We start from the raw sequence: 13,160 nt of genomic DNA on the forward strand, positions 1-13,160 counted from the left end.
TGCTAGGCTGGGTTCCATATGTGGTGATACCTGCGGCGATCCCATATGCGGATTCTTCCACGATCAGCTCCCTGCAGTAAGCCTGTGTCTTTCCCTTGGCAGAGTCCGCTCTGCCATCACTGTCTGGTGTTGCCTCCCCCTTCTTAGGCTGGAGCCACCCCAATGACATTCCATATGTTGCACTGCCCCTAACCGGCCTGTCCATATGTGTATTCTCCACATGTTACCTCCCTTTGGGCAGGATATGGCTTCTGCTGCATCCCTCTCCCCTGGAAAGGCACGCTTTTCCAGTGTTATCCAAGAGTTCCACTGTGTGGGGTATAATGGAACAGCAGTTTGAACTCCTCTATGTAGGCCTTCCGCCCCAGCCAGTTGGGGGTCTGTGTTCATTGAATCGATTGAGTGTTCATTGAATCGATTGTAAAATCGATTTTCGATTTTAAACGCAAAATATGGGCAAATCCACGGACAACGAACAGGCATTAGGACGAACGTAAAGAGGGCGCTTGAGACGCGCACAAGTCAGCAATATTCCTGATGATTTATTGGCGTGAAGTTTCGTGCACAATGACAAACAGGAGTGCAACATTCTTGAAAAACAATAAGCAGAGTGGACTGCCATAGCATAAATGAAAAACATTACCTCAGTCTTCAACATGGCTGTGTTTACGATTAGAAATGTCAAACAAATTTCGCCTACGTAGGTGATTGTAGACGCGTAGCCCGAATTTGTATCTGAATGCATGAGACTGTCTGCATACCGGCATAATTCACAGTTTTGTAGAAAAAAGAGACGCATTATGCAGAAAGATAATTTGCTGTTATGCGTGTTTGTCAGAGCCTGCAGTTGCTGTATGACGCGCGTTCGCTGCGGGCGTATCGTGACAAGCTGGACGCGCTCCGAGAAAAGACCGTTAAAATCGATTCCCTATTTTCGTTTTCGAAACTTGCGTTGGTTGGTCCAATCGATTGTGCAATCGATTTTCGAACGTAAAGTGACAGCCCTAACCCTCATTCCCTGAAGGAGGGAACGGGAGACGTAACGTCCCGTCGCCACCGTTGCTGACCATCGCTGTATGGCCGTCACAATCTCGGCTCCTAAGCGAAAAACAATGTGTGCTGATTCACGCACGCCAACGGTAATTGGCTCGTTCTGTAGACACTTGAAGTTGATAGGGCTCCCTGAAGTGATCACAATTATGAGGGAACGAGGGTTACATTAGTAACCGAGACGATATAGGCTACGTCGGCAGGACATCAGAGCAAGGCGGACCACACCGGTGAAACCTGGTAATCGTTTCTGCGCATATTTTGCTCATCTTAAACGAGCATAGCCTATTTCTAACCGGCATGCATCTCGCGTTGATCACCGGTGATCAGTTCTGCGCAGATTTTGCTCTTCTCAAACGAGCCTATTCAGTTTAGCGCATCAGTGGAGTCTCCTTTCATATCTAAACAGACTTTTTAAAATTGTATCAGATTTTCAAAATGTAAGATACTACAAACATGATGGTAAAAAAAATCATAGATGTAAAAGTTTTGAACACGGGAAATCTCGCAAATCTCTCGCAATCAAACGTGACTCTACAGTAGCCTAAACAAACATGGCAAACGACGGGTAAGAAGAAATGGCAATAATTGTTACAATTTCAGTTGAAGCAGAGGCAGAAGCAGGATCTAAGTGCAGTAGTAATATTTAATAAACAGTCTCAAACCAGAACAACCTACACTTGCAACATAAAATAACTGACAAAGAACAAGACAGAACACAGTGTATAAATAGACAGAACAAAAGAGACAAATTAACAAGACACACCTGAACTGAACCAACTAATCAATAAGTAACTATGGAAACAAACAGGCAGGGCGGAGGAAGACTAAACTGAACTAATAGACAGAACACAGACAAAGACAGAAATCAAAACAGACTGACAATGTAACATAAATAGTGTTAGTACTGCTTTTTACATAAAATTTACTGAAAAAAGAAAAAGGTTTGGATAAAGCCATGTTATTCTTCCGTCAGCTTGTTTTCTTATATCGGTTAGTTCCACCTGACAATCCACAGTGTGTGTGCGCGTTTGTCCTCAGGGTTTCCCCACACAACAGGATTTCAGATTTAATAATAATAATAATTCATTACATTTATATAGCGCTTTTCTCTGCACTCAAAGCGCTTTACATAGAAGGGGGGAATCTCCTCAACCACCACCATCAATTTGACATTGATGCGGCCCGACGTTCTTCTGAGCAGATTCAATCACCCTTACCACATCACACTACACAAGAAGGGCTCGTTGCATCCTGCTCTGGACATCCAACCCCACCCACATCCAAGTGTGACGTCAGAAGCCACGCCGGTGTCCAATAAGTCACCTTGTGACTCCCCGTTCTGCCCCTGGAAACCTGATTGTTGTATGTAGGTTTCCGATTGAAAGGGTTTTTAGGCGTAAGGGTAGGATTTGAGTGGTTCTCAGGAATGGTAGATTTTAGGTGGGTTTCAGTATGTACAGTATGTTCCAGATTAAAAGGGTTTTTTAAGCGCAAGGATAGGTTTTGAGTGGGTTTCAGACAGTGCGGTCTGTCATAAAAACAGAAATATAAGAATAAATATAAGAAGTAAATGAAAAAGAATTAGGTATGAGGGTTAAGTCTTTTCAATGCTTTTTCCTGTTTCAAAGTTAATGAGGAGGAAGCACTGGGATTGTCGGAGGGTAAGAATTGGGCTCAAAATCGCCCCGATTATCTTGTAGTGTGTGGAGGCCTTAACAGTGAGAGAAAGATTTCATGCAAACAGTGGACTGGGGTTGCAACATGTGTTTAATATGAATATTATTCTTACCAGCAAAGACAAATGTAATCCAAAATTAGATTTTAAACTGTGATATTATTTTCCTCTAAAATTATTAAAATATAATTGCAAAAATTAAGGTGTTCACACAAAAAAAACAAGTTGACATTATTTGTAAAGGATCTAAAAAACTTACATTTGACAAAATAATCCACATACAATTCTATTTAAACAAAATTATTTATACAATATAATGTCAAAAATTATATTATATTTACAGTATATAAGTATTTATAACAGTAAAATAAGTCTTTGTTTATTATAAATAAAAAGACCGGAAAAAGGCAACAGTAAAGCCATTAAATTTAGTCAGCACTATGTATTGTAGTTACATTTTGCAATTATACGTGTCATATCAAATTTGTAAACATCATCATCTAGAAGCACACTGCTTTGATAAGTGCACAATTCTTTATATAGAAGCATTTTGCATTGACTGGTTCCTCTTGCTCTTTTTACCTGTCAATAAACTGAAGGTCCATAGATGTGGCAGGGACCAGCAGAGTTCGTGTGATCGGCTTCACAGTCTTTCCTGAAGGGTCTGGGCGCACTTCATAGCGTTTAATTAACTGCAAAAAAAAGAATAAATAAATAAAACCATATTGAACATTGATAGTTCATTGAAGTTTAGAGACGTCTTAGTTACTCATTGACAAGCTATTATCTCTGTAATAGCAGAGAAGGTTGAATCAAAGGTGAAGGACAGCAGACTAGTCAAAGATCTAAAACTAACACACAATATGATCAGCTAAACTGGGACAATCACTGGTGATAAGGATGGGTTAAAAATTCACGGAATGACTTAAAACTGCATTTCTTCGTTTTTCCGGGTAAAGGCAAAAATGTGAATATGAGAAAGAAGGTGACTGGCAGCACACTGAATTCAGTACAGACTACAGAAGTCTATCAAAACATTTTTTTTTCTGGATTGTATAGTGCAAAAAGTGCAAAGTGAATTAAAAACAAATGAACAGGAGCAAACGTTTCAGCACATTGCTATCTTCAGTACTCCACATTATTCCAAAAATGTGAATATGCCATCAGATTGAATCATCTGATGGTGAGGTTAAACAGAACATTGTTCTACTAATATAATAACACAAACATCTGCTCAGCTATGGAAGGGTGCAGACAGTGACTGTGCTTACACTTATGCACTCTTACCCGGGACAAAAGGAGGTACATCTCCAGTTCAGCCACTCTGCGGCCCAGGCAGGCGCGAATGCCGAAGCCAAACGGCACAGACCCAAAGGGGTGCTGGTTTAACTGCTTCTGCCCCCGGATCCATCGCTGGGGGAGAAAAGCAGAAGGATTGGGGAACACCTTCTCATCATAGGACACCGCAAAGTGGCAGAGGTGGAACAGAGTCTGGAAAACACAGAATACACAGCGCTGATTAGTTTGGACGTCCATTTACAGGTGTGTTTATGGAATGGAGGTTTGTAGTTCAGCTTACGTTTTTAGGGAACAGATGGTCACCAACCACTATTTCACTTTCAGCAACAACACGAGCATTTCCAGGAACCACTGGATATAACCTGAGAATGTCAGAGAACATGTTTTGAAGGTAATTTAGCAGGCTAACACAACACCTGAAATCACATACTGTATAGTAGGTACTACATTAGGTTTGACTTGCTTCAAAAACGTTAAAAAAGTATGTTCTATATAGTATGAATGTGTGTAGTATGAATGAAATTTGGATGTACTACATTCGGCATGTGGTCATTATCATGTTGACTCACTGACATTCACAAAATCACAAAGGGCTTGTTTTCTCTCTGACGCTGAACTAGCATATTAGACAGCTCTTTTTGCTCTTATTAAATATGTTTCTGACAGTATAATGGAGAGATACGGTATATGCTGTACCGAAGAGTCTCTTTAACGATGGACTTCAGCAATGGCATCCTGGTGATGTCATCACTGCAGGGCACCTTGTCCCCCGGGCAGATGCTGATCACCTCCTCATGCAGCTTCTGCTGGATCTCTGGCTCCCGTGCCAAGTGATACAGCGCCCAGGAAATAGTGTTTGAAGTCTAAATTGAGCACACATTGAAAACTTTCAATTGAAAACCCTTTACAAATACTAGTGACACTATTTTCTTTCGTTTTAAATAAAATGTTGCAAAACAATGCATTGCCCCTGTAAAGAGTGAAGACACTTACAGTGTCGACTCCAGCCAGCAGAAGCTCTGTAATGCTTCCCAAAACCTCCGTTAAGGACATCTGTTCACTGGTCAGGAGGTGTGTGAGATACTCGCCCTCCACTGGCTGTCCAAGTTTCACCATTTCTTCAATCTCTGTCATCTTCTTCTGCACCAGTTCATCCGCTGTGCAAAAAAACAGCATATTTAAGGATGACTTCCATGCTGACAACTCATTACTATAGTTTGAATATAGGTGCTCTACTACACCACCATTCAAAAGTTTGTAAGTTGGTAAGATTTGTTAATGTTTTTGAAAGAAGTCTCTTATTCTCATCAAGGCTGCTTTTATTTGTTATCTGTAAAAATACAGTCAAACAGGAATACTGTGAAATAGTATTATTATTTAAAATGACTGGTACTCTATTTTAATATAATTTAAAATGTAATTTAATCCTGTGATGGCAAAGCTGAATTTTCAGCCTCATTACTCCAGTCTTCAGTGTCACATGATCCTTCAGAAATTAGAATATGCTGACTTTGCTGCTCAAAAAACATTTCTTATTATTAGCCATGTTGAAATAGTTTATTCATCACTAATATACACAAACAGTAATTCATCACTAAATAATAGTATTAATTTGTTTTTTTTTTATCTGTAACACTTTATTTTACAGTGTCATTGTTACATGTAGTTACTATAATAACTGTAAATTATGCATAATTACATGCAACTAACTCTAAACCAAACCCTAACCCTGACCTTATAGTAAGTACATGTAGTTAATTAATATTACTCAGTACTTAAACGTTTAATTACACTGTAACAAGGACACCTTAAATAAAGTGTAACCAAAAAATCTTACCAACCTCAAACTTTTGAACAGTAGTGTACATGGCAATAAAAAAACTTTTATTATTAATAGTAATTGTATTAATTTGAATATTTTTTAAACAAGACAATAAAATAAAATAAAAAAATAAACTAACCAACTTTGAACAAATGGTCCCAAACAGCCACAAAATGCTTCCAGAAAGGCATGTAGGGCCAGATAGATTTGGGAAACAGGATCACGATGGGTGAAAGACGGAACATCTCCCCCACAGAGAAGATAAACTTCTGTGTTTCTTCAGGAACCACATCATTAAGACACCCCATACGAGTTTCAAATAACACTGAGCAAATTCCTGATGAGAAAGAGAATAACAATATTACTGTGATGGACACAGTGCGTGTTACCAAATATATATCAAATATAACAAAGTACAACAAAACAATGAATCTAAAACTCAGAGGTGGACAGTAACAACATACATTTACTTGAGTACTGAACTTAAGTACACTTTTTGAGTATCTGTACTTTACTTGAGTATTTATTTTTTCTGGAAACTTTTTACTTTAACTTCACTACATTTGAAAGGCAAATATTGTACTTTTTACTCCACTACATTTCTGTCAAGGTCCTTGAGTAGAAAGTAGTAACGTCAGTCAGGGGAGGATTTTGGTTGCAGGACTGCATTTTGCAAAGAAATTAGGGGTGTCCATGGTTAACCGGTTAACCGATTAACCGTTAAAAATTGCGTAACCGAGTGAAACATTTTGCTCGGTTAATTTAGTTGTAATACATTTTTGCACCACCAGAGACCGCTAGACCAGTTTTCTAATATGAAGCAAAAGAAAGAAAGAAAGCGCGCGTCCGAGAGTGAAGGCTGTGCGCGAGCCAGAAACAAACATAGTATCCGCGCTACTGATCGCAGCACAATAATATCTGTCTGCAGAGCCACAGCTTTACCCCAGCAGTTACCCGCGCATGCGTTTACCGTTACATTAACCCATACATTTTGTATTATGCATTTCCTAAACATGTACTTGCTAATCAAACACTTTATATGAACAAACTACTAATCAATAAAACACAATCGGTCTTCCGACCTTTTACTATTGTGTTGATATGCGCGAGGGAGAGAGAGCAATACAGCGCTCGTGTTGTTTGAGGGCGGTGAGAGTGCGCGCGCGCGCGGCCGGGGCTCTCTCACTGTTTGTTCTTATGCGCCCTGTCCGCTGATCTTAATAATTAGTTGTTACGACGACTTATTTGTTCCCTCGTTTTAATAAATCGTGGACACGTTGAACTAATTCCCTCCCTCATTTTGATTAAACGAATTACAACGTGGCCAAAAAACAGACTTTGATATTATTAATTAGTGAATGCTAAAGACCTATTTTTTGTGAATTGGTGAATATTCAGGTGAATTATTTCGTGGCCACGAATTAATAATTATTAAACTGTTTTTCTCACTAGTGAAAATAGCTCTTCAGTGAAGGCCGACTATTCTCGTACATCTTTTTATTCCTTTTTTTTTTTCGTGTGTGTGTGAATTGGTGAATATTCAGGTGAATTGTTTCGTGGCCACGAATTAATATTACCTCAGCACGTTTTACAAGACCCTTCTCGATCGCAGCGGTAACGAGCACTTTGATCACTTAAAAAACAAAATATTTCAGCGCTAGATCGCCTAAAAAAAAACGAACGAAATGAATGCTCTGCTAGTTAACTGGAGATGTGTTTTTTTATTTGTATTGGTAACGTTATTCATCCCGCGAGATGTTTCAAAAGTGGTGGGGACAATATCGACCTTAGAAAATAGTGGTGCTGGGGACATTCCCACCCGCAAATTACGCCTATCTCGGGGTTGCGGCGCGCACACTGTGGTTAACCGAGTATTAACCGCTAAGGGCCTCGGTTAACGGTTAATGAAAAACTTGAAAACGTGCAGCCCTAAAAGAAATTAAACTCAGATTGACATCAGAAACCGACGACGGATTGACGTCAGAACCCGACTGATGTTGGTTTCTGACGTCAACACGATTTTCATTTTCAACCACAATACAACGTCTGTCCAACGTTGGAGATTAATGTCAATCTGGCGTTGGATTCTGACATCAACCTGATTTTCATTTTCAATGTTGGGTTTGGTTTTCTAAATGCGAATGTTGTCATTGTTTTGGAGCACACTAGCTTATCGATAACAGTAAGGCTAACATATTCATACTAAAAGTCCAAAAACTTTAAATAGGGCACTATTTGAGGAAACAGCCATTTGGGTGTCCGAAACCATTGTGGACGTTATTGAGAGCACTTATTCAATCTCACATTCAATCCTACTACTGGAACTGTGTTCTAGAAATAAATTTGATATTGATATGAGGGTAGGTATGTATGCAGGCATAGATTCAGAGGCATAAGGTACTGTAAGTATTACATACAACAATGAAACAATAATAAAACAATGCATTGACATTTACTTTGTACTTCTGATTCTTAAGTACTTTTAAAAACAAATACTTCTGTACTTTTACTTAAATAAAAATAGGTCTTTACAACTTTTACTTGTAACAGAGTAATATTTGACAAGTAGTATCTGTACTGTCACTCAAGTAAGGAAGTTGTGTACTTTGTCCACCTCTGCAATACTAGTAGGCTATTTGAGTTTATCTGTAAGCCCAAGATATTTGAGAGCACAATTGCTTTCCAGGTCTTCTTTTGACATTGATCTATTTGAAAGGAAGAGAAATTAAGATAAAGTCTGCTGCACATGACTAGAAGCTATGGTAACCAGTGGCCTTTGTTATCTCATGTGTGGCACTGACCCTTTGTACTCACATGATTCACTCTTGTAACTCAGCAATTCATTAAAACTCTGCTAATATGAATGCCTGGAATGTCTTTATGGCACAGCCCAATTATCTTGACCTTGAAATTACCCAGTATTACCTTCAAAAGCGAACTTGTACAATTCTCCTGCCAAGTCATACACCATAACGTCATTGCCTTTTGTTGTCTTAAGCTTAGCCACTTTCTCAATAAAGTCGCTCACCACGCTATTAATGGCATTAGTGTAGGAGGACACGTGTTTGGGCTTCAGCATGCGAGGATTTAGTATGCTTCTGATGCGCTGCCACTCCGCTCCCATTCTGTAACAGGACAACACATATATTATGAGTAGTACTGCCATTTCTGTAAGCATAATGACTGTCACACATGATCATTTGCAATGATATAGCATTTTATATTTAAAATAAGTTCAGAACATTGAGTATGAGGTATTTTTGATCAAATTCATGCAGTGTCCTCATGGTCATTCTATGATTGACCTCTGAACAGTGAAAGGTACACTCTTAAAAATAAAGATCACAAAAGCAGGTTTTCGCAGCAATGCCATAGAAGAACCATTTAGGGTTCCCTAAAGAACCTTTCAGTGAACAGTTCTTAAAAGAACCATTAGTTTCTTAGTGTAAAGAGCATTTTTAATAACTATAAAGAACCTTGTGTAAAATGGAAAGGTTACATGGATGTTAAAAGAGTGTAGCCCTCTATTTTTGCTTTAGGTTTGGTGGATAGGGTTCCTCAAAACCAGTTTTCCCACTTACACTTGCATCTATTGATTGCTTCTGTTGTCCTCCTTTACAGAGGAGTTTCACTGTACTTTCATTGTTCAATGTAAGATCTCAAAAACAATTCCCTATTTTCCTCAGGGTTATGAGGCATACAAATTACAAGAACTGTTTGATTTATTGTTTGACGCACAGTGCCCTCAGAAATTTTTCCATTTTGTACATCAACTGCAAGCTGCTATTCAATACATGTTTAGACATGCACAGTCTATTTGTGGCTTCATAACATCTGCAGGTGTCTTTTTGTGTATACTTTTGCAGTATAGCTCACATCTTTATGGCTTTACATTATCTTTGCAGTGAATGCATAGGTGACAGATGAATGCTTGTGCCAGTCTCAAGTGATACTCACTCTGTGAGGGGTCCATAGGCATGATTCCGGAGTTTCCGGTAGCCTCTCCAGTGGGGCATGTCAGTGCGGATGGGATGGCGACCCTCTTGCCGCAAAACCTGTTCTATGAGGTCTGCACTGGCCACATTAACAATAACCAATGGTCCATATTTGGACTTCCAAAGTGGGCCGTAGATTTTGCTGTGCTCTATCTGCATTAATTACAAATTTTAAAGTAAATAAACAAAAAAGATTCAGTAAAACATTTTACCTCACACAACCAAAAATTCTTATAAATTCTAAAAAGTTTCTTATCATCATTTGTTTTCATGTTTATATAGGCCTAAAAATAGAGAGATAATGGAGAGTCAGTCAGGAGTGCCATAAAGTCGCCCAACAGCAATGTGACAGACTGCTAGGGAGCATGCCAAGACGCATGAAAGCTGTGACTGGAAGTCAGGGTTATTCCACCAAATATTGGTTTCTGAACTCTTCCCAAGTTAAAACTTCCGTTGTTTAAAAATTAATACAGAGTTGTTTTCTTTGCATTATTCGAGGTCTGAAAACATGGCAACTATTTTTCTTTATTTTGACCAGCTATCAAATGACTTTACTTGAAATTTGGAAGAAATGTTGTCAGTGGTTTCTTAATTTTTTTTCAGAGCTGTATACACACACACGCACAGTACTGCGCAAAAGTCTTAGGCACGTTAGTATATGACCGTGTTTTGGAAAAAAACATTTATTTCATAATGTGATAGATAGCTATATATATATTTATATTTATATATAGCTATATAGCTATCTATACATAGCTATCTATTATTTAGATAGCTATATATATATATATATAAATTGACAGTGTTTCTGTTTCTTTTTGTTTGTTTATATTGTGAAAATGATGGTAATGTACTCTGTATGATGGTCATCTTTCTATGTACTTTGTATGATGGTCATCTTTCTATGTTATGTCTGTTTTATGTCGATAGTGTCTTTTAAGCCTAATTGGGCTGGGCACGTAAGTGCAAGACACTTTAATAAAAATCAAAAAAAAAAAAATATATATATATATATACACGTGTTTATAAAGTTAGAGTGTTTGTGGTTCATGTAGGGATATGAGAGCTATTCGTAGATTGTTGACATTTTCATGGAAAGTACCATCTCATTCATTAAAAGTGGTAAAAGACATAAAACATGAAGCAAACATGACGATTTTGAGTTTAAACTAATATATCAGTGCAACACTAAACCCAGTAGACTACGTTTTTATTAATCTTTACCTGCATTTGATGTGTCGTTTGAAAATAACCTTTTCCAAAAAGCCAGTATAATGATGTCAGAAAGCTAGGACCATCCAAGTCGTCCATGGTTTTTTGTTTATCACCACCTATCAGTGTACTGGTTGTCCGAGTCCCAACGCTGAGGAATATCGATGACAAGCATTTTATTCCACTGTTGTCCTGCTTACATAAAAATAATCCAGTTCTAAGAAAGGAATTGGAAAACATATCTAATCTCGCAGTCCACAGCACCGAGGATGCAAGAGTCCCGCTACAGCAATGGTCTGCCCTGTAATGGCAGTCTGTGCCAGAAGCAGCTGCTCTTCTTCCCCTGCGCATGAACTTGAGTAAACTCGCTAGTCATCGTCGTGATTCTGTAAAAGCCGCCAGTGTTACAGTCTTACCTCCACGGCAACCATTGTTTTCTGACAAAATACTGTTGCTACTTAATAAACAACGATGTAAGAAGCTTGCTGAGTGTTACTGTAATTTCAAGCGAATGTATAGTAGCCTACCTTTCCAAAGCTTGGAGTTGGTAAGAGTTTTTAATGCTTTTGAAAAAAGTGTCTCTTATGCTCGCAACACAAAGGCTACATTTATTTAATCAAAATGACAGTAAATCAGTAATATTGGAAAATAATACAATTAAAAATGTAAATAACAGCTTTCTATTTTATTGTTTACATTTTGATCTATTCCTGTGATGGCAAAGCTGAAAAGTTACAATGTAAAAGTTTTACTGTCACTTTTAATCAATTGAACACATCCTTGCTGAATACAAGTATCAAGTATTACAACTTCGACCATCAATTTGTCACCATGGTCAGACTGGATATCTTACCGTGTTGACAAAAACAAACAAATAAAAACATTGTTCATATGTTAGGCAAGCAATAACCATTTTTGTTGTTGCTACAAATTAAAAATAAAAGACCTTTAAATACAAGGCAATATACAGGGTGGGCCATTTATATGGATACACCGTAATAACATGGGAATGGTTGGTGATATTAAAGTCCTGTTTGTGGCACATTAGTATATGTCATGGTCACCACCCATCTTGAGGAGTTTGCCCCCTCACATATACTAATGTGCCACAAACAGGACTTTAATATCACCAACCATTCCCATGTTATTACGGTGTATCCATATAAATGGCCCACCCTGTATATCTAAAAATCCCGGACAATTTCTTTGCAAATCAAATGATGGTTGGCACTGAAAATGAAAGTACAAAAGATAAACTCGTAGCAAATGAAACGTGGAAATATTTTACCTGGTTTTATTAATGTTCTAATGAAAATCTGACAATCTGTTTAGGGGGAAAAAAAAGCTTTATGGAAATCTTTAAATTTTGATGGTAGTGACAACTACAATCAAGTAGCCATGGTTTTATTGTAGTAATAATAAATGTGGCAAATGCAGGTATTTTGAAACTTGATTCCCTGCCAAATTTTTGTAATTGTATTGAAAATTAGTAAGTTCATGTTTATATACATCATTCCCTCTTGTAATTTTTTTAAAATTGTATTGTGTTCATCAGAGGGGATCTTTTTTTTGTGGTTGAAATTGAAAAAACTAGGCTAACAAATCCTTCCCTCACAGGTCAATTTGACCCCCTTAGGAATGAATGGAATGCTTCAGTACACATAGAAAAACCTAAAAATGCTCAAAATTCAAACTAAAAATGCAAAAACTTGTCTACATGTGTACCTCAATGCAAACTGAAGAAAAATGACTTGAGAACCCAGCAGAACAGCTATAAGGCCATCTAGTGGCAAGAGTCATGAAATATCATGTTATAATATGTTTTTCCACAAGAGGTCGGCAAAGACACCCAATGTAAGATATTTTGAGCTGAATTCAAAGGGCATGAAATTAGGAGTTATTTTGAAGTGAAGTTGAAAGAATGTGAGGAATGTGCTTAAATTACTATTTATTTATCAAATCTATTAATTTAAGGTAAATAAAATGTAAAATAAATCTCCCAAAAAATTGCATAAAAAAATACTATCGAAATAAAATAAGCTTTCTGGACAAAAAGGGCTTCGGGTCATTTTGACCCGTGAGGGAAAGATGTGTTACAAAGTGC

At 37.8% G+C, this 13,160-nt stretch overlaps 1 protein-coding gene across 1 annotated transcript; it reads right to left on the reverse strand.

Annotated features, from left to right (window-relative positions):
- Positions 1-2,803: 2,803 nt before the first annotated feature.
- Positions 2,804-11,358, reverse strand: cyp27a3 (cytochrome P450 family 27 subfamily A member 3). Its single transcript, XM_081367924.1, has 9 exons — positions 11,069-11,358; positions 9,807-9,997; positions 8,775-8,974; positions 5,989-6,186; positions 5,021-5,184; positions 4,724-4,890; positions 4,308-4,389; positions 4,016-4,219; positions 2,804-3,420 (listed from the first exon to the last, which is right to left on the reverse strand). The coding sequence occupies exons 1-9, from the start codon at positions 11,294-11,296 to the stop codon at positions 3,307-3,309; spliced, it is 1,548 nt and encodes a 515-aa protein (XP_081224050.1). The 5' UTR covers positions 11,297-11,358; the 3' UTR covers positions 2,804-3,306.
- Between the last annotated feature and the right edge of the window lie 1,802 nt (positions 11,359-13,160).

This window comes from Scardinius erythrophthalmus (genome assembly GCF_964197995.2).
Source record: "Scardinius erythrophthalmus genome assembly, chromosome: 6".
Lineage (NCBI taxonomy): Eukaryota > Metazoa > Chordata > Actinopteri > Cypriniformes > Leuciscidae > Scardinius > Scardinius erythrophthalmus.

Coding starts and splice junctions, on each gene's coding strand:
- cyp27a3 (XM_081367924.1), bottom strand. CDS start 11,296: ATGTTTTCCAATTCCTTTCTTAGAACTGGATTATTTTTATGTAAGCAG. Junction 9,998..11,068: donor AAACGACACATCAAATGCAG/GTAAAGATTAAT, acceptor TAATTAATGCAG/ATAGAGCACAGCAAAATCTA. Junction 3,421..4,015: donor TGTACCTCCTTTTGTCCCGG/GTAAGAGTGCAT, acceptor TTTTTTTTGCAG/TTAATTAAACGCTATGAAGT.